Source organism: Ptychodera flava, chromosome 15 (assembly GCF_041260155.1).
Source record: "Ptychodera flava strain L36383 chromosome 15, AS_Pfla_20210202, whole genome shotgun sequence".
NCBI classification, from domain to species: Eukaryota; Metazoa; Hemichordata; class Enteropneusta; family Ptychoderidae; genus Ptychodera; species Ptychodera flava.
The window spans coordinates 24006646-24033461 of NC_091942.1; the positions used below are offsets into that span (position 1 = coordinate 24006646).

At 36.3% G+C, this 26816-nt stretch overlaps 1 protein-coding gene across 2 annotated transcripts in view; it reads left to right on the forward strand.

Annotated features, from left to right (window-relative positions):
• The first annotated feature begins 2453 nt into the window (after positions 1–2453).
• Positions 2454–26816, forward strand: part of LOC139151626 (unconventional myosin-X-like) — a 113290-nt gene continuing 88927 nt past the window's right edge. For both annotated transcript variants that reach the window (XM_070724549.1, XM_070724550.1), the window contains exon 1: positions 2454–3001. In XM_070724549.1, coding sequence (XP_070580650.1) covers positions 2584–3001 — 418 coding nt within the window. In that variant the 5' untranslated portion in view covers positions 2454–2583. The remainder of the gene's footprint in view (positions 3002–26816) is intronic.

The following is a 26816-nucleotide window of genomic DNA, read 5'->3' on the forward strand; positions in this document are numbered from 1 at the left end:
CGACTAAAAAGTTCACGGATTGCGCAGGCGCAGTGAGAGCAGGAAGGAACTAGACCCAAACTAGCTGACGACACTTTCATTCATCATGTTAGCGGCACTTTTCAACTTTGCCCACTGCCGGTGATACAAGCTTGAGTTGTGAAAGCCTTAGTTTTGTCGATGGTTTTACACATTATGATCGTGAAAAGTACGAGGCAAACCAGTCAACAAATGGGAGGACGGGGGACGTGCGCGTGCCAGGTAGATTTATAGTTTATTTGAAATTGAATTTTATCATACACAGTTTTCCTGGCAATGTCCCTGTCATGTTTACTGTAAACATAGCGGTGGTTCCATAGCTGTGGTGTTTTCAGACGGGATTTCTCCCCTCTGCCACAGGGTTTAAGAGTCTTGAAAGTCAAAATCAGCCAAGTTAAAAGGCAGAAATCCCATCTGAAAAAACCACAGCTATGGACCCACAGCTAGTTTAAACACAGGGTCTATCGACTACGCAACATTTTAGCTAATTTAAACACTGTCCATCGACTTAATATTTTTGACTGGACATTTCTGTACATATGCTCACAATAATGCGACAAAAATCCACATGTTGCTCAAAAGTATATTGTACTTACTGGTATGGTGGCCCATAAGTGACAAGACTTTCAAATCCATTGTTGTCATTGAGGAGCAGTGTGGAACTGTTTACAGGAAACTGAGGGTGAACTGGTTAAAGGTATACAGTCACCTGCCCATATATGGTCAAAGGGGCGTTCCTTGGTATTCGAAATGCCCATGTGAGGGCGCTGTTTTTAAAAAGCGGCCACCCGCTAAAAATCTGTGATTGGTTAGATTTTCTCATTCCATGGTAACTGTAGCAAAATTCCAACGGGTGACAGTATACCAAACAATCTAAGTTCTCGTGACCAAGTTCTAATTAGGAATAATTCCTTTAGGGCCACACAGTCTAGCTATGCAGATAGATGTCACAATTTGCAATTGGGGGATACAACTTATGTCAGCCAACATAATTTCACGTGATTGAACATTTATTTGACAGAGGCAATTTTAACATGGAATTCAAACTCCTCTTCCTCAGACAAAACACCAATACCATAGATTTTGTTACTCTTATTGTAGTGGATGATTTGTTCACGACAACAACAACAACATTAATAATAACAATAATAATAATTATGATGATAATAATGATGGTAATATGATATTTTTTTCTTGTATAGTACATTTCTTAATTTGCAAAAAAAAATCAATCCACTTTCCATGATTTGCATGTAAATAAAAAAACAAAAGAAGGTGTAATTATAAAATTTCACCATTATGAAAATAGTGAACTACTAGTATATGCATTTCAGTACATGTATAAATTATCGAGGTAGCTAGGTGACTGTATTTCCAAAGCCCACAACATTCTGTAATATTTGATTTGAAGTTATATCATACCCACATGATGTCCATTATGGATTAACACAGGATCCCTTGTAATAGATAATAAACTCATTGTAGCGCTGCTCAGCTGGCTAAACAGCAATGCCTAACTGGCTCTATGAGCCCATGGGATGGTTAGCCTTGCTCATCTAGACTGTTGAGGGCGCATGATCATAACAGGGCAATAGCATAGGGTACACAACGTGAACAAATGAGGCCTGAAAATTATAAAGATTTGTTTCCCATCCTTTTGCATGCTTATCTATACTGGCCATGTCTGCCTTCTTTTTCATGCTCACTAGCAAAATATAAATTGCTAAAAATGACTGAATGACTGAAATCATATTTACACACTGTTCAGGCTTTGAATTTTTGTCTTCTTCTTGGTGTTTTTACCACTGCATGTAAACATTTCCAAGTGTGTTATTTTTGTGTCGGAAGTTGAACTGTGTTAATTAAAAAGACCAAAAATTATACAAAAAACATCTGCATCATGTTTTGAAAGACCCAGGATTAGAAACAAACCTATAATTTTTTAGGGTCTAAGGGCTGTGAGAAAGTACTATGAACTAAAAAATAGTTTGGCCATGTGTGCACACTGAAGTGTAGTCATGCTCATCACTTGAGTGAATGTTGCCAAGACAATCTGAACATGTTGCTTTCACTGTAATCTGATAGGGTAGACTCTTGCTAGTTGGAGTGGGAGATCTTTTGTTAGGGTAATGAGCTCGCTCAATCCCATAAAACACTTTGCATATCAATATAGCAAAAATCCAGATTAGAGATCATTCAAGCACTCTTATCCCTTTGTTTGTCTGTCACTGATAGATACCTTTGGTATGAGTGTGTGCAATTTTTTCCTTCGCTGTCTGTCTCCCAGAAGTAGTTCAAACACTTGGTCGGACAGGCTTCACTGCTGTTGCAACACCGTAGACATTTGTTAGACAATCTTTGTTCGTGACAGTCAACAGGAAAACCTGTGTGTCTATTGACCGGGATATGCTTGGCTGATGATAAATATCTGAGATAGGCAAAGGCTAGCAAGTTGCTTCAGGGAGGATTTCGAAACAGTGACCATATATTTTCCATCCGCACAAGTTATGTTGCTTGTGGTCAGTTCATGACGTGATTTTCGTGCTTTGAAAAAAAAAATTAAGAATGGCCAGAAGGAAAACTTCTAAAGAAGATGTTTTATTTTACTCAGATAGCAGCATTGACAGTAATTCTCTCCACGATTTACTGATACATTCAGCTTCCCAGCATGGTTTGGATGTCAACACTAGTCCTCCGACCACGACGCCCGGTAAGAGCAGGTCATTCAAGTCTCTCAGCTCTGGTGATCTGTCATCGAGCAGCAGTGGCCATCAACGCAAAGACAAACCCGAGAAAGGATCCAAAAAGAGAAACAGCCGCTCTAAATCAAGAGACAGAGGAGACAGCACCACGCTGACCACCACTGAAGAGAAGAAAAAGTCGAAGAAGGGTCAGAAACGAGAGAAAGCCAAACAGCAGAAGCTTTCTAAAAGCAGGCCGAAATTTAACTCCCATGTTCTAAGCGATGACGAGATTGACGACGGTAAGGCAAATAGGAACTTCTTGATTCATTGTTGTAGAGCAGATAGACGTATAAAGCTGTTTACTTTTAGTTGACACTGAAAGACAACATGTAAATATTTGATCAATTCTGTGTCACTTCTGCAATGCCATTTCAGGCAAATTATCCTGTAAGTTGTTGATACAGCACACACATAATGACGCCTCTGCATACCGATCAAAATCGCTCTGTCAGAATTTATGATCACTGAATTTATGATCATTAGCATCAGTACATCAGTCAATGATGGGTAAAACACTAGTAAATATACAGAGAGCATTGGCCCATTCACCAGTTTCCCTGCATGTAAGTCCAACCATGGATGTACAGGAGATACATCAATGGTCTGACCCATACCACTGAAAATTGCTGGGTTCTACTACTGCATGATGATGGCAGCTAGGGTTATTCTACAGGAATTTGAATAGCTATACATGTTTACCTGCATTGCCACCAGAAAGGATACCCTGTTTTTCCCTCAAAGTTATGAGATTATTGATTGTTGTCATAGTGCACACAGTAAATACAAGTACACTAAAGGAAATTACTTTTCGGTATTAGAGTAATACCAGTACACACTTTCAATGCTTGTGCTCATGCTTTCCCAGATGAAAATTTTTACTTCAATCTAAATTTAATGAAATCTGAACACATCAAGCACAGAACACAAAAATTCTGAAAAATTCTGTATCAATCTTAACCTTTTCACCATGGCCATCATCGTTTGGCCAAAACCAGTTGTTTTCTATATACTTGTAGTTGGACCAGGCTCTGCGCAGATTAATGGAGTGAAAGGACCAAAGTTTTCAAGTATTACATTTTTAACTTTTATGTAATTGGAGAAGATAGTTATTTTGGTCACAATAAATAAAACATGTTGATTGATAGTGTAATCCGGGAAAAATATACCTTCATTTATTTACTGATGCCTACAAATTGCACACTGATGGGCTAATAAGAGCTAATAACAGCAGCTGTCACATACTGCAAGCCAGATCTACATATGATAAAGTTTCATGGGATACCATATCCCATATATGCAGGTGCATGGCCAATTCAAAGAAATATTATTTCATGATGTAGAAAAACCAGCAAAAAAAAACTAGTTACGTTGCCCCAAGTTTCATCCCATCTCAAGTGTCAGACTTAAGTGGGATGAAATAAACAAGAAGAGCTGTGATGTGGTCATTTCATGTCTACTGCCGCCAGGCAAAGCCAGTACCCTAGTACATATTACTAATTTCTAGTCTACCACGGTAACCGCAGAGAATGGAGTTGTTCAGGTGTACGACACATGTACATGTTTTGAAGAATCACCCGTTTTACATCCAGCGATTACAGTGTTTGAACATTCACAAAGGCATCAATTATGACTTGTAGTTTACGGTCTTCAAGAATACTTCAAGAAACGTTAGGAATACTTAAAAATGACCCAAGACGTAGGGGATAGTGTCAGCACCTCCTTGGTTTGCATTATACTTATATCCAGCTACAAGAGCAAAGCATACTCATTTACCGTAGATTTATTGCTCAACATATACTTGTTGGCAGTTCTGTGCCAGCTCTTAAAGTATACCTGGCCATTGTGTGATGTGACATTAAAAAAAATCTGTTTGAGAAAGAATAGGTTACCTGCATTGAGGTGAGAGGCTTGGTAAAAGTGGGGACCAACCTGTGAACTCCTTTGTGCTTCCGGCATTGTTTGGCAAAGACTTGGTACTGAGGAAGGCTCCACTGATTTTTGGCTTTATTTCTTCTAGCATTTGTAAAGAGTTAAATCGATCTTGCAGCTCTTCAGAAGGTAACAATATCCTTTGTGTTTTGTTGTACTCATACCAGTGTCCTGATTATCATGGTGTCACTGTAATGTTGTCACTGTAGTGTTGTTGCTTTTATCTCCAACTGTCTCCTCGGAGTGAGATATTATTCTGAAACTTTGAAATGAAAAATAAGTATTTCAAAAGGACAAAAAATTAATTTTTGATTTTCATGATTTTTTTTGTACCACAAAGATATAAATTGTCTTCCTGAAGTAGGTTGAAATACAATGAGTTCACCTTACCAATACATCATAGCATGCATGACACACAATCTGCAATTAATATTTCTAAATTGTAGTCTGGACTGAAATACAGTTAAACATTGAATATTTTACATGTATATATATATATATACAATGTTGACAAGTTGAAAATTCTTCATTTCAATATGATTTTGGGAGTAGAACAATAAATTCTATTTTATAAACAGAAATGTATGATGCTTGAAAATACACAAAACTTAACAACTTATGAAGCTTCAAGGAGAAAATACTTCATAATCATTATCCCTGTACTTTTCTCCATTGTTGTTCCCTGCTTTCAGCATTGATTTAAATATTAAACATAATCACTACCATCATGCGATGTTGCAATGAGATTCTTTAATTTTTGTCTGATTTCTGTATATGAAGGCAGAAATACAAGTGTAGAATGCATGTAGGAAATTCTAATAGCTGTATGGCATTCTCTCATTTTAGGCTGCCTATTAACTTTTGAATAATCTTCAGTGCAATGCAAATGCATGACAGACTGTTTTGATGTGATGTTATTGAAATTTGAATGGGACTTTCATTTGTTGCTGATTAAATGATTGATATGGAATTATTTCATTAATGACAACTGTATTCATCCAACTGTCAGGTACCGTACTGTACTACATACATGTATGTTCATATTATACTGTGCATATTAAAATTTTAGAAACTAAATTCTGTCTTCTTGGCATTAAAAGTCAGTGACAAGTCAATGCAAATTTTCCTGTGATAAAACAAGTTATCAAGATAGTAAAACAGATCGGAACAGATTTACCAGCAGTATTAATAAAAAAACCATATGACTCTTTGATCTCCGGAAAATCATTTCAGAGTGTTGCTACATTCACAAGGTCTTTTGAGTTTCTATGTCAAATATGGCTGTGTCATAAAATGGATGAGGAATTCAATTGCTTTCTTCATTGCTCCATAAGAAAACCATCTTGTGCTGTCAGCAATTGTGTTGACTGTGATATGTGAACAAGTAGATATGAGTGTCCTTGTATATGAATGACATGTTTCTGTGTAGGGTTCCATTAAATACAAAAACATGGATTACTGAGTCAAAGGGTCATGCCTATGTCTGTTCATGAATCTATCAAACTCAGTTTCACACAACAAGTGTCATGCTTATTTCCGCACCAGATTACAACAACCATGATTACATGCATTAATTAGGCAGTTTCTTTGCTACTGGTGTCATCTTAAAATTCTTACAACATGAATACATAATACGAATGGCTAAACAAAGGGACCTGGCTATACCCGTACAGTGATTGCTTTTTTGACAACAAAAGTGCAAATGCTTTATCTGTTTTCAAATTTTAATGGGGAAAAAATATTTTGAAATTTGCAAAGCTGCCTGAGATATTAAATTTGTTGAGCAAAGAGATTGTAATGCTACACATAGGATAAGAATTTCTACCTGTCACCATGTGAAGGGAATTTCTGGCCAAAGGGGATTTAAATGCCCATCCAGGACAAGCATACAAGTGAAGTGTTATTCCAAGCCTTAACGTACATTTTCAGTGACTTGAGAGGAAGTTTTAAGACTTCATTCTAAGCCTCCATAAGTCATTGACTCCATAAACTTTGATAGCTTCATTCATGTTGTCACACATGATTTGTGTTCACCAAGCTATCCTTAGCTATCTTAAATAGTCTAGTGACGTGAGAGTAGGTATATTTCACTTTGGCCCATGATTGACATGTTGAAAAAAACTGTATTATGGCCAACACTATTGTTATGTGATCAATTGAAGACAATAGCCGCAGATTTTCATTGTGATTTGCACTTGGTACAAATGTATTTCACTGCTTTCAGGATGACCAAAGCACTTTCATTCAAATATCACTTTAGAAAATGTCTATGGCAGGCAACAATGGACAGGACATGAGATGGGATCTCACATTGAGCTGTTGTCATCTGTAAATCATAAAGTGGTACTCATCAAAGTTAACATAAGGTGAATGACCCAAGAATAGGTGTGTTTTGTGTGTGCATTTTAAACCGTAAACTGGTCAAATTGACTGGTTAATTTCTGCCATTTCTCATAAATTTATCATTCACAGTGTTGCAGCCAGGAATTTTAATTTTGGGGACATTTTGGACAGTTTAGGGACAAAATGTCAGTTAGTTGTCAATCAAATTTCGTATTATTTTGTAACAAATTGGTCTCACAAAACAAATTCAAGCTACCGGGACCAAGTGCCTATCCTTGAATTTCAGGTAAGTAATTGTAGCAGTATACCGTATTGTATCTGCCACCAATCAGAGCTCAGTCGGACTACAATCAAGTTATAATATCAAGAGCAGCATTTTAATTCTAATCAAAGCTCCTAAAGTATGAAAATGTATAAGCCTCAAAATAATCATGCAAAAAGAAGGTCATCGTCATTTGCAGACTACATTTACCGCACACCCAACACTGTTGACTCATGAGTGCGCCTGAGGTGACCTGCAGTACGCAAGAATGTGGGACGAAAGGTTCCGTTTTGGGAACATTGTCGCAAGGTGCATTCTGGCTGCAACACTGCATTCATGGAAGGGGATACACCTGTGAATCATTCCCCTTCCCTAAGTATTTAATGTTGAACCAGCTTTGAAAAAACCTCAACGTGGACTATATACTTTAATGGCACTGATCCCTGATCAGGATAATACCCCTGAATGTATGATTGCCTGTGTAGATTTTACTACTGCCAAAAAAAATTCAGACACATTTTTGTTTATTTTCTGCCATTCTGTCTGCATGAATCTTGTGTTCATCATAACACATGCAGAATACTGTAAATTCATGAAAGGGCAGGTTGCACAAGCTGCAAGTACTTAAAACATTAAAACTGCAGCAAAGTTGTCAGGAAAACAATAAATATTATTCTAAAAAATTAAAATATGTTAAAATGTGTTTTTACACCAAAATGACATATCTGAAATTTTTCAAATTTGTTGAAGGAGCTTCACCAGTAAATGATAGGTCAGATGTTACCATTTTATTGGGAAGAATGCAAACTATTCATGTAAGCCTCCAGGGATACCAGTATATGTGGAAACGCTGAGCCCGTGTGGGATCATGTTTTTGAATACTCCAATGAGATGTACACAAACATAGCATTACTTGTGGATGAGTGAAGGTCTTTTGACCTGGTATCTGTACGAACCGTGAGTGTACACGATCTGCGATCAGAGGTTAAAATCCGAGTTCTTCGGTGCAGAAAAAAACAAAATAACCCAGACCTTTGTGATCAGAAATCATTTTGTGTATAGAGGATGGTTGAAAAACCCTAGAGAGTGCGTCTCAATCATCGTTCAACACTGCAGGGGCCAAGTAAGACAGCACAAAAGGAGTGATTGTGTGAAACTATTTGCTGCAATTATACTTTGTCTGAGTGGATCGTGGCTGGAGGTTAAAAGTCTCGATGACATGGCAAAAGCGTGTTCATGTTGTTCAACAAGCATTAAAGTTATAAGATTATTGAAAATCTTGACTTCCCTGTATTTATCATGTCGTTTGACCATTCCACAGCCAAAGTACTGCAAGCCTATACTTTTTATCACAAATTTGAAACACGGTAAAAATCTTGGTGAAAAGATGAACAAACATCACCTTTTATCTGACGCCACTCAAAGGCGTATTTTGTATATCAATTTTAATGCAACATGATATTTTTGATCTGTCAGTTGTGGTGAAATTTTTGTTAAAGATGTTTATCAGAAAGAATTAGATTTTTCTTCGTTTCTACTAGGCAATACATGAAAAACCTAAAGTTTACGACATACCATATTTCATAGATGTGTGTGCATTATATATGAAGCTGTTGCGCATTTCTTGTAAGAAGGCCAGAGGAAAACGAAATGTACAATGTACATGTACCTTGAGTGTGTAAAAACTAGAATAGTAATTTTATGGCCATGTTTGATAGCTGGCAATTTTGACCGGCCTCACAATGCCAGATACAGTGTATCTACCGTACGATCTATCAGTACAATAATATGATAACTGAAGTATCTGTACATGTTTCAATCATTTACAATTGTACAGAACATTTGCTGTTGTGTCACAAATGCATTATTTTGCAAAAGTGCAACAATTATTGTAAACAACTTTTTTAGCTCCGCTGTCAGTGACGCGGAGCTTATCAAATAGGTTGATTTTCCGTCGTTGTCCGTCGTCGTCGTCCGTCGTCGTCCGTCGTCGTCCGTCGTCGTCGTCCGTCAACAATTGCCTTCTCCTCTGAAACCGCAAGTCCAATTGCTTTGAAATTTTATATGCAGTTCACTTGGGGTGACCTCACTTAAGTTTGTTCAAATCGTGGTGAAATTTGCATATTTGTATTTTTGGGGCATTTTTTGCTGTTTTTGGTAAAAAAATCTTCTTCTCTGAAACCGCTTGTCCGATTACTTTTAAATTTAATATGCAGTTTACTGAGGGTGACCTCATTTAGATTTGTTCAAATCTTGGTGAAATTTTCATATTTGTATTTTTTAAGGCAATTTTTGTCATTTTTGGTAAAAAAATCTTTAAAAATCTTCTTCTTCAAAACTACCTGTCAGATAGCTTTGATATTTGGTACATATGTCCTTAGGGATGATCTATTTCAGATTTGTTCAAATTGTGCAGAAATATGCAAATTTGCATTTTTAAGGCAATTTTTGCCATTTTTGGTCAAAAAATGTATTTCTCAAAAGGTGCTGGTCTGATAGTTTTGAAATTTGGTATACAGGTTTCTACAGATGAGCTGAGTAATATATATTGAAATTATTGTGAAATCTGTAATTTTGTATTTTTGGGGTAATTTTTGCCGTTTTTGGTTAAAAAATGTGTATTTCCAAAACTACTCATTTGATAGCTTTGAAATTTGGTATACAGGTTCCTACAGATGAACTAAATGATATTTATTGAAATTATGATGAAATCTGCAATTTTGCACTTTTGGGGCAATTTTTTTCGTTTTTGGTCAAAAAATGTGTATTTCCAAAACTACTCATCTGATAGCTTTGCAATTTGGTATACAAGTTCCTACAGATCACTTTAATGATATTTATTGAAATTATGATGAAATCTGCAATTTTGTAATTTGGGGGCAATTTTGCCATTTTTGGTCAAAAAATGTGTATTTCCAAAACTACTCATCTGATAGCTTTGAAATTTGGTATACAGGTTTCTATAGATTAACTAAATGATATTTATTGAAATGATGATGAAATCTGCAATTTTTATTTTTGGGGGCAATTGTTGCCATTTTTTGTCAGAAAATTTTATTCTCAAAAAACTACTCATCAGATAGCTTTGGTTGACATGTTCTTAGGGATGATCCGATGTGATATATTCAAAGTATGATGAAATCTTCAATTGTGTATTTTTGCAGCTATTTTAGCCACTTTTCTGTGGCCACTGCATTGAGCTATCAAAGATTTCCACCTTCTTCATCAACATGTGTCAAAAATAGTTATTCTCTACATAAACACAGCGGAGCTATATCGGCCGCTAGGTCGCTTGTTTGAAGTAATTTTTGAAACTGACCGCTGTTTTGAAAGTTTTTTTTGAGTTGGGCAATCAGTCTTGAATTGTTAATAGTAGCTATTGCAAACTGTAGAAAATATACACTTACAAGCTTAGAAATGTTTTTCTCCAGTGAAAGTCCCGCCTTGGTTTCCTAAGCTATCCTAAGTTTGACTAGGGAACAAAGGAGGCGGATGATTTCAAAGTAATTCAGCACAATACACCTGCAACACACTGTGAATTGCTTAATGCCCCTTGAAATACTTTGGATTAAAGCAATGTGTGTGTTCAGATTTCCCCAATTTCATTATCTTTGGCCTTTATATGCTATTGCAAGAGGCACAGACACACAGAAAGTGGACCCATTAAGAGAGTTGTTGTGCCAGGAATTCGTTGCATATGAATCAAGATTATACTGATTCTGTTCCATGATAAAAATGAGCTCTTTCTTTCTCAAACCCACGTAGAGTACTTTATCCCATACCTCAATCATACAGACTACATTTTACCAGTGACCTCACAATGCATAGTTAATAGCCTCATAGTTTTTCCTGTGTCTCATGTGGTTTCCATGGTTTCCCCAACAGTGCGTGTGCAGGACAGATTGCGTTTGCCAATTCTGAGTCCTTTGTAATTCACCGAAGAACATGCTACATTTAAAAACTGACAAAGACATCTGTGCCATTTTGTTAGAAAATAATCCTTTTTCATGGGTGCTGAAAACAAGTTTCCTTTATATGTTTATTATTGAAAAATCTACTTTCAATACCTATCATCGGATAAATTTGACTTTAAAAAGTAGTGTTTTCATGCTAGATGGAACATAGTAGTCTTTTTCATTAAAAGTGATAATTTTGGGAAAACTTTAGAGACAAAATATTTTCTGCCATTAAATTGCAGTCAGCATAACTACACACTACATAATGTTAACTTTGACCAGTTCAGTAGCTTTATTAGAAGAACATAGACATCATTAATTTCATGAGCTTCAATCCGATTCTATAAGCATCTCAAGCAACCCTGAAAAGTTTATCAAGCTCAGGGAACAGAAATTCATGTAACACAGGACAGCAATTACAGACATGATATTTGTTCAGCTGTTACAATCCAACTTCTGATCAAGAAATACCCTTAATGAATTATCAGTTGCTATCTTTTTACATGTGAAAGGTAACACAGTTTTCCCATACAGTCATCTCACTATTAAAGTACTGTACAACAAATAAAGTGTAGTTTTTCTTGAAATTATATAAAAGAAAAGAAAGTATTACTGTATTGCGGACTAGTAGATCTGTCACTGAAATACACAAAGGTATTTGCCACCAAAAATAACATACTTTATGTGGATCAGAATTCTCAACCATGCCTCATTTCCAGTCATGAAACAGGGATTCCGTTGTCGGTCTGCATTCAAATTGCTTTAAATTCTGTTCACATGGCTCACAAAGATGACCTCCTTACTGCTCTCTGCCGAACATTTGTTTGTGCATGTTTTGTGATACCTATATATCAATATTTGACTTTCCAATATATCAATATTTGACTTTCCAAAAAATCTAGGTTTTCTGAAATGTTATGCTTGTTTCTATTTTTCCTGTATCAAACAGATTAATAGCAGCTTCTGTGCTTTTAAGGGTAGATTGTGCCTCGGGACAAAATTTTGATTTGATAAGAAAGTCTGTGAATGCATTTTTTATAAAACTTACTGTGAGATAAAGTTTGTCACCAGATCCAAAATCATAAAGTTTAGCAGATAATTTTCAGAAGCATATTTACAGTGGTGTTTTTTCATAAAAACAAGAGTATCTACGGTACGTTCATACTGGCATAACTCTGTCTGTGTCTTCATTGTGAGATTATACTGACACTGACTAGTTTCAACCAGTACATCTCTCTCCGTTCTAGTTACAAGTTAACCTCCCAAGAATGCGCTTGTACATTATTAATACAGAAGCGCACCCTAATTCACTGGGACATGTAAATATTTACCCATTTATTTGTGTCCCTCCTTGTTAATGCTTTGCCACAGAAGATTTGGTGTGTTTGTCAATCTCTTGAAATCAGTTGTCATAAAGAGTGTTGACCGGTTCATGTACTTTTAATGTTTTCAATATTTATCCAGAGTCTTGTACCCAGACAAATGACAGGGTGATTAGTATGCCTTGCAGTGTGCCTGTCTCGTTGAAAGAACCTTGGTGAGCAAATAATGTATCTAACCAAGATGCTGGTAGAATATGTAACCAAGACACAGGTAGACATCAAGTATGATGCATGGCGTTTTGACTGACTGTTCTTTGAAGTCTTGTATGTGTTAGTGTGATATTACAATGGGATAAGTATAATAAAATATGGATAATTGTGGATCACTGAACTTTGTTAACTTTTGGTTCTGGAACCTACTTAATACGTAGAAAAGACATTTTGTTCAGCAATTTACGTGTATTCCTTGGTTTGATCTGCAGACTGACATAATGAGATGAAAAATGATACCTCCAGTTTGCCCCTTATGGCAAACATATACACCACACAGTACCACACTATTCTTTGAACATGTCATTTTCTATGGCAAGGCTGTAGTCTTGTTGAATGTCCTATTTTAATTCGATAAAGAAAGAAAGATAGAATGTTTATCGTTTTAATCTTTCTCTTCAGTACTTGAGATAATCTTGCAACAAGGCTGTAAAATGGTCAACTACCAGTATAATATGCATTGTACAATTTATTATTAAATACACCTCTGTTATATTGTCATTACTACTGCTCTCTGGCAATTCAGTGACTGTGATTGGCCACAGCTGAAATACAAAGTAATAATCTGAAGTATAGTTGAGGGCGCTGTTCAATTAAATTTAACACCTCTTTACCATGTTTGAAATTTAAAAAACTTTCCATTATTAAAAGAGTGATGCTTTCATATTCAGAAATAAACCTGATAAGTGTTGTTGTCTGTAGCAATTCTGAAATCCAAAAGAGTCCTGTGAATTTACTTCCAAGGTCGAATCTCTCAATGGCAGAGTCAATGCTTGATCAGCCAAGGGCATTATACTGCCACCCAATCTTTTCTTTACAATAGACAATGGTGCAGTCTTCCTTCTTCATCAATGTGTGAAGATCACTTAACTCAGACAATAGCACTCAACTGTGTCAGTACAAGACAGTAGATAAGCTATTGTTTGGGAGTCATTCTCTATCAATGAGCCCAAGGTTTACTTGCAATGTATATCAACTCTAGTACTGAACTCCAGTGGTACGTGTTGGACCATACTTCTTCATAAGAGGTACGATAGCACACATCGCAAATGACATCGTTTTTCTCTCATTAATATGCATAAATAAATATTGGTCCGCGTTTCCCGCATAAACGATGACAATAAAACCTGCTCGTGTTACAATGGCAACTAAAAGTTACACTTATTTGTATGAATTGATGGCTTAGACTACAAGATGCAACAACAAAATGTGTCTGAATTTCATTCGTATTTATCCGAAAGTCTTGTGTGGCAGCTATTTTAGTAACAAACCTGAAATCGTGATCAATGCTATCACGCTCAGAGGGACCTGAGCAAGAAGCATCTTGTTCTGAGAGACCTTAAACAATTCTTTCCATTCCGATCTCAATTAAATTCAATCCTGCATTCCATTTTTGTCCTGAAAAAACCGAAATGTTTGTTTTGTCATTGTTCATGCATGATTTGTAGCAGACTCTATTAGCTTAGCAGTCTTCAGCTGTAATACCAGCTACTGACATTGAATTGACTCAATTGTAGCAAATATTAAATGCAGAAATGGTCAAAGGTCACATAGCAACCTGAGGACTGTTTGGTAACTGTGTATTCAAGGCAATATATATGGATTAGAATATTAGCATAGCAAGAAACAAATACCTGTACTTATATAAATCGACTTTAATCTGAGGAAGTTTTTTAAAGTTTTTTGAACCAGTGTAACATTTGTTAAATCCAGTACTGCAGGACTGCTGCAGAAGTTTTGTGAAGCACGTTAAGACGAAGGCAAGCTTTGGAGAGAGAATATTGCAACAACTGATGATACCCATATTGCTTGTCACTTTGACCTCCCTTTAACCCTGGTGTCAAAACTAACAAATCTTTTGTTTTATTCACTGAAACTTTTTATCAAGACTGACTTCAAGTATGGTACTTGTTATCAAAATCTCAAACTTAACAATGTAAGCGCACTCTCCATCAATTCATGTTTCATGAGTGCATCACTCTCTAACCTTTCTGTGAGAAATATTCTTTCTTTGTACACAATCTTTACACAGCCTTGAGTGGGTTCGTGCAGGGTAACCACAGTTTATCTAATGCTAATGTATATGAGAAGTTCACATGTGATATATTGTCCCTATTAAGTGTATATACAGAAAGTGTTTGCAAAACTGATTTTAGGCTAGCAATCTATGTATTATCCTTCATTACACAGGTACAATGTAATCACATTATTCAATATGCAATTTTATATCATCAATCAAATAAATTTATGCTAACAAACAGTTCAGAGGCTAAAATTAAAGCATTTACGTTTAAGCGAGTTTTACTCACTGTCAGAAATTCGCTTTTAGTGGAATGATCATAGTAATTAGAGATTCTTTTCAACGTTTTCTCTTTATTTATTGAAATTCAGCAACCTGATAGTGTTTTATTAACATGTTGAGAACAACGATTATCATGATGTGAAGAGGTTCTGGTGCATATGACTGGTTTAAGGTAGAATCTGCTTTGAAAGTGAAAGACTTAAACTTTTGCTCAAACTTTCCTCATTGAAACTTTCACCCATTCTCTTACTAAATCAACATTAAAAATTGGGGGTCACTGTGCAAAGTTTGGACCCAGCAAAACAAATTACCCAACATTTTGCGATGTTTTGAAATTCAAAATGGCCACCATTCCTGTGTTAACTCTATGGGGAAAAAATTAAATTTTGGATTTTCGAAAAACTAAACGGTGAAAGTTTTTCTTTCTCCAAGAGCTTTAAAATGAGCTCCCACAAGTGGTAGATCAGAAAAGAGTTGCAAAAGTTTGAGAGTCTGAATATCTGCCCCTGAGGCGTGTTCTACCTTAAAAAAAAATCACATGTCTATAAAAACAAGCAAGGCTCATATACATGTAAAGGGCTGAATTGATAAGCAGCATACTAGAACCCTGGCTGTGTCAATCATGTTTTAGGAAAGCAGAACGATAGTTCTTACTTTAGATCTTGTACTATACTTAAGAAACAACAACAACAATATTGCAACAGCTTCTGTCATTAAAACTATCATATATCATCACCTGACAATTTACATATTTTTGATTAATTCAATCCTCCCATTTGCCTTCAGGCACAGTCATCCTGTCACTAACAGTGCGTTCATGAGTAAAACTGGACAGCTCTGAGGGAACATCACGGCTCTCTTTCTATTCCCCTCTGGTTATTATTCCCTTTGGAATGTTTCATTTGTAATTAAGCACTTAAACAGGTGTGTCTTCAGCCAGTGGACAATAACGGAGCATTGATGCGGATGAAATTGCAGCCACCAGGGTGAATTCAGTCGTGGTATGTACATCCAATAGGTTTTGCCAAGCAATTGACAAGGCCAGGGAGAGGGAAATAGAACTCATTTCTCAAAGAGACAATTCATGCAGTAGTTTGCATTGTTTGGCGCTGAATGTAAACACAAGGCAAGACTTTTCCAATCTTCCTGCTCTTCATGGTTTGTTGTCGTAGTGGAGAATGGGGATGTTTTAATGCTTTATTCTAAAAAGCACATGAATAACTCTATTCATCTTACCAATGGAAATATTCTGATTGTCATGCATTGAAGTGAAGGAGGACATTAATGATTAAGGATGTAGTTTCCGGTTTCAGATCGTATGATGCTCACAAATATACAAAGGACATATACAAGATCGCACTGCTAGAGTCAGTTTTAGAGATGTACAAACAGTTTTTGCGAAAGATCAGTTCTTGTCTTGTTTGTAAATTCTATTTTCATAGCAGCTGTAATCTGAACCAGTGAGTGAGGTATTATCAAGATAATTTGCATTTGACCTCAAATTATCCATTAGCTATCAAATTAAAATATCATTGAAATTAATGACATTTCTAATCCATTTTCACTGGGGATACATTGTCTTTATTGGACTTGAATTCTTTTAATTTCACAAAATGTTCTGTGTGAGTGAAGTTTCTGTGATTTCTCGTTTGCTGAAAACAGTGTCATGTGGTTCTGAAGTAAAGTGCATCAATTGTTGGTTATCTGAGTGGTCCAGATTATACATCGTCTGGTTGAAAGTTAGAGGTACCGGTATCCTTGTACCGGTATCCTTGTTTTAACACTTGATGTCACCTTGAAATACCTGCCAATCATATTAAATTGTTCTGGTAATCCTAGCAGCAAAATATTGTGTTACTAGAAAATGATAATTATAAATGCCCAAGATTTTTCCGCTATATTTGGAATCTCAGTAGTACTGATAGTAATATGAAAGTCTGTAATTTAGTTGGATATCACACGTACAAAAAATGACTTTCTCAAATTTTGCTCCGGTACCTTGTTCAAGAAATTTGCAATATTGTTATGAGGTTCTCCACAGGGGATTTTCAATGCTGGGACACCCCTCTGTTTTCTCCACCAGTCTATTTATATGTTCATATCCATGTAAAAGAATCATTTTGAAAACAACAGAATATGTAAATTATGCATTGTTATTTAAATGGCTGCTATTCTGTTTTTCCAAGCTGTGGAGAAGAACTGTGTATTACATGTAAAAAGTTCCTAAAATATGAAACACCAAGCAGTATGTCCAACGCCAGAGTAAGTCACTTGTCATGCAGTATGCTATAGTAGCCTTTTGATATTTTGAAGATGCATACATGTACTAAGTGCTATTTTGCAATATCACCTAATGTTGTCATTTGCAAGATTCAATGTTCTCAACAGAATTTCTCTCTTACTGCAAATTTCCTTTAAAGTGTACTTTCAAAAAGCTGTTTTCTGTGTTGTGAAATCAGTGACACAATGGCCGTTTCGGTGGTCTGCCTTGCAATCCGGCATGGCGAATGCGATTTGTCCTCTGTCAACAAAGTGCTTGTCAGTATTTGCAAGTTTTTTGAAACTTGTACAAATGTTGTTTTCAGCCTGTGACGCCACTTTGCTACTCAAACATTGAAATCTCAAAACAACAGAAGACATTGAGCAAATCAGAGACCCACATGTACATGTGCATATAAACAGGATGTGGCGACCATTTTTGCATGACAGCCTTGGTTCAAAAAGAATGTCAGCTAATTCTTTTTTTCTCTGAAAATTGAACAACAGTTTGCTCACGCCAATTTAATTCACAAAGTGTACTAAATCATCCCATTAAGATTGAATAAGGAAGACACATTACTGATTTAATCCATCCAGTGTGCACTAGAAAGTCGCTGCAAAGTCTTCCTGCATAATTGCTGTAAACTGTAAACAGTCTCCCAAGAGGCTGATGCCCGCCAATGAACATATTATCTCGTTCCACTTCTTGAGTGAAGTTTGCAAACACTACAAGCGACAGGTAGACTGCACCGAGACTGCACAAACCTCAATATTTTTATAGCGGATTATGGCTTTGAAAAATGTGGAAAGCGACTTCTTTCATTTTCACCAAAGCTACCCCTACATAGATGTACGTTGTATACTTTTCACCAAATCCAAATAATAACAAAAGTTCTGAATGAGATTATGAACTGAGGTTGTGACGCAATTATGCTAAACAGCAAATATTCCTAATTATTGTCAGCGAAACAGAGCAGTGCATTTACGATGTACAGCTAACAGTTCTCAAGAGCCATTGGATGTAGAAAGTAATGTTTTACTGTTAAAAACATTACCACCTTTTCAAATTTCTCTCATTTGAAGGAATCTGTGTAAAGCACAGAAGTGTTTGCACAGTTCAAGAGATAAAAGTATTGGCAAACTGACTTTTTACAACCCAGGTGAGATGGAAGTTTATATATGTTTCCCCCCCCCCAAAAAAAAAACAAAAAAAAACTTTCTGAGTTGAATCTCAAATGTTGTACATGTATGAGTACATGGAAGTTTAAATTCTTACTCCCAACCATGACAATCTACATGCAGGGATGTAGAAAATTTTGGTTACAGGTGGCAAAAATAAAAGTACAGGTGGTTACAAGTAGTGTATATGCACATAAAGTTTGTGCAAAATTTCCTAATTTCTTACTAAATCTGAATTCTCACGGCTGGCAATTTTAGCTCACAGCCGGTTGGTTTTGCTGGCTGCTGGCTATATCCCTGTTAACACAGGTCCAACCATCCACAGCAATCAGTAGGGCTGTACCACAATATTGTGCACACAGGGGTAATTACAGTAGATTTGATTGTAATAGGGCTTTTTATCATGAAGTGTGCATCAGATTCACTCTGACAGGTGCCTCTCAAAAAAAAAGAGAGAGTTAAATTAACCTTTTCAAACTACCCCAGCTATTTTCGACCAATTTGCCTTCGGGCATCGGACAGTTGAAAAACAAAATACCGATGATTATCTGCAGGAAGAGACTCGTCCACACGTATAATCAGCACTACCGGGCTAGCCCCCAGCATTGGACATCCGATAAAATTTGAAATGACGTAGAATGTGATGGCAAAAAGCCACAAGTAGTTTGAAAGAAACTGCAACCTTCTTTCAGCTGTCAATTAATGCCACACTAACATTACAAAATTGGTATGAAGCAGTTTTCAAAACGAGTTTTGAAGAAATTGCTGCCATTATTGCGATACAGCTGCAGTGACAGTGATGGGAAAATTAGATCGGTGTGCCGGGAAAACTGGGTGAACTGTTTTCCCATCAGACGGAATCAGATTTATCTTTTGTTGTGTTGAGCTGAGTTGCAGTGCTAAGGAATTTTGTTTTGATGTACCAGTATGGCAGAATATCATTTGACACTGTCTACAAAATAATGTTGCGATTTCATCAATGTCAAAGTCATCATTCATCACTAACGTCAAATTTGGTTGAGGTTACAAATATGGCATTTATTGAAAAAAACCTCTTAATTATGTACACATAACAGTGACCTGTGTGATTTTGACCCAGTGGATTACTGGACCTTGGAAGAGGAACCCTGGTCCAATCTGCTCTTTGATTGGAACATTGCGGTTATGCAAATGATCCAGTGGCTGATTGGCTAGTGACAAAAACTATTTGCCTCTAATATTTAGGTAGGGGTAGTCTCCAAAATTGATAGTCAAAATTTTCCTCTCTTTCATTCTCATGATTTTGAAGATTTATTGCCAGTGTTCAGTTGTTTCATCAGCAAGTCTTCTCATATTGCCTAAAATTTAGAGTAGCAAAAAAAGATGAAAGCATTTCATAAATTTTACATTTTGAAAATCTATGTAAAAGTTGCTTGGTAAGTGTTTCTTTTCGAGGTTGATATGGCTCAATCAGTATTTTTTGCCTTTGCATCACCAAGTTTGTGTAACTGATAAAATAATAATAATAATAGTATGCAATATGTCAATCAGCCATTTCCAATGGAAATACTGACTTCACTGGTGATTAGGAAAAATTCTGATTATTATATGCAGCTAAATTTCAAAAGTAAACAGAGGGTTGATCAAATGAAACAGACCAAATAAATATCCATGTAAGTTTAGGGGAGCATGTATACCCATGATACAATAAGCAGGTACGGATGAAAGGTGAAAATTTTTAAGATGACCCTAAATTTGGAGTGTGGAGGACTATGACAGCACACTGTTCCAGCGTTGAAGAATTTATCTCCATGTATCGGACCATAGGTAAGAAAAGTAGCTTTCACATGCTACAACTGCATAATAATATTAACACCTTTCACCTCTGATCAATTGAGATATGACATCTGTGATAATTTTCCAGTGACTCCAGACAAACACCTGTTGAAAAGTTTGACCTATCCAGTGGTCAGGTCCATGAGTATATCTTCTATACTAGTAATTCCCTCACTGGTACAGATGGCTGGAATTAGTAGCCAGTGTTTGTTTGCTGAATTGTGGTTGCAATTGACAGATACAGGCTAGGAGTACCCTCAGGGGTGTCCAGTCAACTCTCTGATATCTCTTGTCTCTGTGCACTCAAATTTTCAGCATGGAGGAAGTCTTTCATGCTAGATACTGACCAAGTGTTCACTGTGATCCTATTGCCCTCTGTATGCAGGTTTTATTAGCTTCAACAGTGAATTCAATGTTTCATGACCAAATATGGGGATAGATGTGTTATAGTTTCTTCCTGGGGAGATATTTCATTATATTCTTAATGAATGAATAAATCTTTTTCAAATTGATGATAACATAAAGTACCAATCCTTGTAATCAATTTTTACTTGTAATCTGAACCTTAAAGGATTTTTGTTTTTTGCATGGAATTATGATGTTGTAAGTATTTATCAGCATATTCGATGAACTGGTACACACACTTTTTTTTCCATGTTACAGTGAAATTGTGAAAGTTGTTATTGAAAATACTCTTCTTAGTTTAAGGATAACAGTAACACAAAGGATATCATTACTATTACTATTATTATTAAGAAATAGAGGGCATGTAGGCACACTTGGTAGAATCCACAGTAGTGAAAGCCCCTGACTGTCAGAGCGTCTGTTTGAATATTTCCAGTCTTGCAGAGCGGAAGGTAATGCTTTGACGCTAAGGAATGCATTCCCTTTGTGTTTTGTTGTGATGGAAAAGCTGTCAATGCAATTTAGAAAAATATTTGTGTTTTCACTTTGGTGACAAGTCTACTCGCTTCTTCCTCATTAGTTCCAATACATTTTGTAAAATCGTTGTTTGTCACAAATTCTGGCTGTTGAAGGGATTGCTGATTTGCTTGAATCACACATTTTGCAAGTCTGTAAAACACAGAATTTCGTACACCGATGCCTCTACTCATGAATGTTCACACAATGACAAGTAGGAGGTTTATCCTAAAGGGCGGTTTTCTGCTTTTCAGTTTGCTCATGTAAAACGGCTTAGCACTGTACTTTTCAGAAGACAGCCTAGACCACAGTTGCTTTGTGGATACTGTAGGTACACAGGGAAGGCCCCTTTGCCCTGTACATGCACCTATCGACAAGCGACTTTGCCCAGACCAAAGACAAGTTCATAGTTTTTTTTCCTCAACTTGATCTATCACTGTTCAACAGATTTTCTTTCTTCGTGCCCATGGAATGAAGAAGTTGAGAGTCCCTTCTGTGGGGAGAGACCATATTGAACCACACAGTAGAAAGAATCTACAGTTAATTAAACATTGTTATTATCGGAGCATGACCAAAACAGCTTGAGTAAGACAGTGTTTTGATGAAAGAACATTTATTTTTCTAGTTATTCTCACCTAAATTTACTACAGAAAATTAAATGAACCCCCATAATGCGAAATGCCAAGTGAATGTAATATTAATGCTATTCATAAAGATACTGTATTAATATTTCCATGAGCCCTTAAATTCTCTTGAAATAAAAATATCAGACACTGCCTGTACAATTACATTGTTTAAAAAGTTCAAAGTTCATATGGAAATACATCAATCACAGACACATGGGAAAACTGTCAATTTCTCCTGAAAAAACAAATACAAGTAACCAGAACCTGGTGGCTTTAATTTCATAAAGATTGAAAATAGTCAGTATTTATCTCAGGAAGACTGGAAATCGATAGTATGCCTCTACCCCAGGAGAGAGGAATTACTGATAAGGCGTCAACCACAAAATTGCTTTAACAATGTGCATTGATAATGCAGGAATTATATGTCCAGACCACCTATCAATTCAACTGGTATTCAGAGACAAACTTTTCAAAAAAATCCACCACTCTTGTGATTAAAAAACAGAGGCTTGTTTTTCTTCCTGCCATTAGTTTGTGCCAGTTTATTGTGTCTTCTTGATCACAATGAAAGTGCTAATTACAGTTGTAAAGAGAGGTAATCATACCCTAAGGTAAGACAAATATTTTTCCTATTGATGATCATTGCCACAACAGGCAGTCTGCAAACACAAATCCTGCAGTGTGTACAGGTAATAAGGGCTCTTCATTACTTGACATCCAGGGTATTTCTTAGCACCTGGGGATGCAGTGTGCATGCTCTGATAGAAGACGAAAGTTGAACTTTTCTATGTCCATCTTGTGGTTCAACCTTTAAGAGCTTTAATAAGAGATCCAATTGTCATAAAGTAAAGCTATCTTAAGTCAAAAGCTTTTGGAATGTCACTTATTTGCTACATGTATGGTGAAGTTTATATTAATTTTTGTAAAGCAGAGAAAGTTTATTTCCATTGTCGGAAATATCATATCAATTTGATGTTGAAAGTTAGGGTCTTTGCAAATTGCCAGTTTCCCAATATGTCAGAGCTAAACTTGGTTAACATTTAAAATTTTATGATTGTTGAAAAGAAAGAAGAAATTACGCCGATGACATATCACATGCCATTAAATTTAGCCTTCCATATTACTATCAGTTCAGTATTAATATTCCCACAGCAAATTAATTGGATGAATAAAGAATCTCTACCACTTGTCTCATGGTAACAAGCTGGGTAAGTGTCAAAGACAAAAGTGTTAGGGCATCAGTTATGTGAGGCAGGGGTTCAAGAAATTCAAAATACAACGATATTTTCTGAGCAAGATTTGAATTCAGTGAGGGAAATCAACTTTGATAAGTGTGAGTTGAACAAAGTCACTGTTTGTTCCATGGTTGATGTTAAATCAAGGGAGATAAACTTTGAAAAGAGTAGCTTATTTTATTGCTTGTGTCCAAATCACGATATTTATGTCCATTAGAATGACTTGCCTCTAGTTACACTACCTCGATACTTTGTAAACACAAAGATGTTAGAAGTATTGTTTGAGCCAATGACATTGCATGGAACAAACCACATGACATTCTTCAGTGATGTGACAGCAATGAGAAGTGCATATTGGATTTGTATCTCACATATTTTATTGGTTACCAAGGGGATTTTCAGATTATTTTATCAACTAAAATCAGTGTAAAAAATCAAGGCGCAAGGACAGTATCTTTCGGGACATATGATCAGGTTTACCCAGTAAAAATCTCAAAAATATTTTTAGGAAGACATTGAAGTCATTGAATGTATCACACTGGACATTTTTAGGGATCTTTAAATGGTCAAGTCTGTAAAATAAGTCGTGGAGGACATGACAATTTGCATGTACATGGATGGTCACAGGACAAATTCATTGTTTCAAACAGTATAACCAGATGGCGACAAAAGGGTCCGGAAGGAAGAGGGTTGAAATACTGATGTTGATTTACCTCCATAAATCGGATAAGGGTTGGAGCTGGGGGTTGAGGAGGTAAAAGAGTAAACTTATCCTTCAGGGAGTAAGGAATGATGGTAGACACACTGATGAGACATTAATTTTAGCATCATTTGATGATTATATCTTTCTCGCCACATGCATCTTTGGTGATTTGAAACAGTTTCATGATTTGCTTTCCACACTGATTGTGATCTGGACAGTAAACACTGACTAGTTCAAATCATCCTGCATGATGTACAATTTTGATTGTCATTGCCCTTCTCATAAAAGTATGTACATTGCTCTCATCAACCAATGAGATACTGTGTTGAAGACTAGTATTGAATTTTTATCTCCTCCAATAATTCTGGTTTACTCAATCAAAATTTTGTCTTTTCACCAAAGTCTAAGCGCTATGATAGTTTTTCAAGGATTGTTTGTCAAACTAAAGAGTCGTGTAATCTTTACAACTATTTCATGTAGTTCAATAATTGACGTAAGAGTTTGTAAGACATGGTTTTAGACAATGCCTGTATTACCGGTACACATGGACAAACAAGTAAATGAGGCTGATTAAAACTATGTGACATTGCATCATCAACAGAAAAACACACATAATATCAGCTCATTTCTTTCACAACTAAATGTTAAACCATGAGAAATAAGACAACTGTACCAAAATTAATCCCAGCACTGTGTCACAAAAATGTAGAAAACGCCCAAAACAAAAACTTTGCAGCTGTCTGTTTTGGGTTATATTCATCATAGTCTTTGACTTCCATTGTAGTTGCAAATAAAAGCTTCAGTTCTGGGACAAAGTCAGCTTCAGTTCTGGGACAAAGTGAGCTTGATTTGGTGTATAGTAATTACTCATATTGGATTTTCTGACTTTTTGAAGGAAAAGGAGAACTGTGCTACAGGTGATGCTTCATTGAATGTACCGGAAAAAAAAGAGCTTATTGAAAATCTTTGAATGATGTCATTCAGTATCACAAGGAACATTGTTGAACTACATCATGACTTCTGGTTATTGTTGTGTTCTAACTTTAGATCTGATGTAAGTTGTTTTGTGTTGTGAAGGATCCATTCAAAGTAAACTCAGTGACTTGCGGTAATCAAAATCAATTTTCAAACTCTCACAAATTTTTACGATGGTGTTCCCACGAGTATATTAAACCCACTGGACTTTTTTATTGTTTTATTTATGTAGTTCAGGTTGGCTTTACTTACGCACAACATCACTTTTTTTGAAGGTTACAAAGTTGTGAAATGTGTGACTGCCTTGTTTCTAATCAGGACAAGCTTTGGAACATACTGAAATAAAACATAATCAGCAAAAAATGCTATGTTGGTCTTTAATAGTTGCTCATTCTGAATTCTATATGCAGGTTAGATATGGAGTAATTTTGTTCCATTTCTTCATGTGAATTCACAGGTAAAAATTTTTAGGAAATATTTTACTAGCACTTCTTGATGAGATGACCATTACAAAACCTTCACTTTCGTCATTAATTTGTACAACAATTCATTTTACAGTGTAAACACTAGCTGAGTGAAAAACAAATTAAATTTTTAGAAACATTGAAGCACTTATATAACCGTCAGTTTATGTGTTTGCTAGTAAACCAGCCACACAGCATATTTCCATCCCAGTCAAGCGGCAAGGCTGGTGAATTATTCATCACACAATGCTCTTGAGATAAAAATTAATGTCTGGAATTTGTAACATCTGTGAAAGTTGATCAAACATTAATGAACTAGGAAATGCAGAATATGAAAAAAGGAATTCATGAATTTGTTTTACTTCCTTTCAAATGAGAATATACCTGAACAACACAAGTTGGAATGATAGAGGAAATATGGGATCTACAGATGATTATTAAAGGAAGTTCCATTAAAGTAAACCATTAAAATTAAGATAAATGCATTCCTTCCAGTCTCATACTGTGATGTGAATGGCATAACCTCTGGAAAAAGAAATGAAATGTTTTTTCTCAATGATGATTCTGTAATCTGTCGGTTGCATCTAATCTTTTACACTTGTCCTGCAGTTGTTGGATCGGTAAGGAATTTTGTTATCATGAATATTTCAGTAAAGATTAGTGGTGTTTGAATTTTGCTCCAGGGATCTCTTCAGGGGTTCAGGCTTTTTGTCAAGAAATGTGCTTGCTGTACTGATCTGTGGTTCAGTGTTCCAAGATTTATGGTGATGAAGCTTGGAAACTTTTTGATCGGGCAAACTAGCGGTCATTTACCTCATAATGGGATTTGCACAAACAGATGACCTCACTTCACACAGCTACGGCCGGCATTAATACCTGATGATACAGTAGCCGGGAAACCTCAGGGCCAGCCTAATTTACCTAACCCCCCTCTCTTCTTCCTCCCCATTGTTATTGTTACATGCCCGCTATTGATCTGTGGATTCTAATTGTGGCTGTCTGCAAAACTATAGGCCACAAAAGAGCTCCATCAATATGTGCAGCCATTGTATAGTGTTACGGGCCACAGATAGTATCGTAAAGGACTGGTTTTGAGAGTCTCACTCATCGCAGTTTTATCCTCCTGCTCGTGAGCAGCTAGACCACACGCAAGACTATCAGGAGCACGTAAACAGCGTCATGTCTGAGTGGAGTCTAGAGTGAATCTAATCGCATCTCTCGGTGAGTTGTGAACAGACATTTCCAGCCCATCAGCAGTGGTGTGTTTTTGTCCAGCACTGCCTTCAGAACATCCTGTATTCCTCCCCGGGATTGCCAAAAGACTCTTCACGCTTGTCCGATCCATTGTCGCTTTATTTTTATTGCAAAATCGATGCAGGTCCAGTTACAGCGGAGGAAGGCAAAGTGTGGAAGGTGTACGGATCCTTTTAAAGAGTGTTGTACAACATGCAGTTTTTTTCACCCAGAATGAGACACAAGGGAAAGGTGCTAGA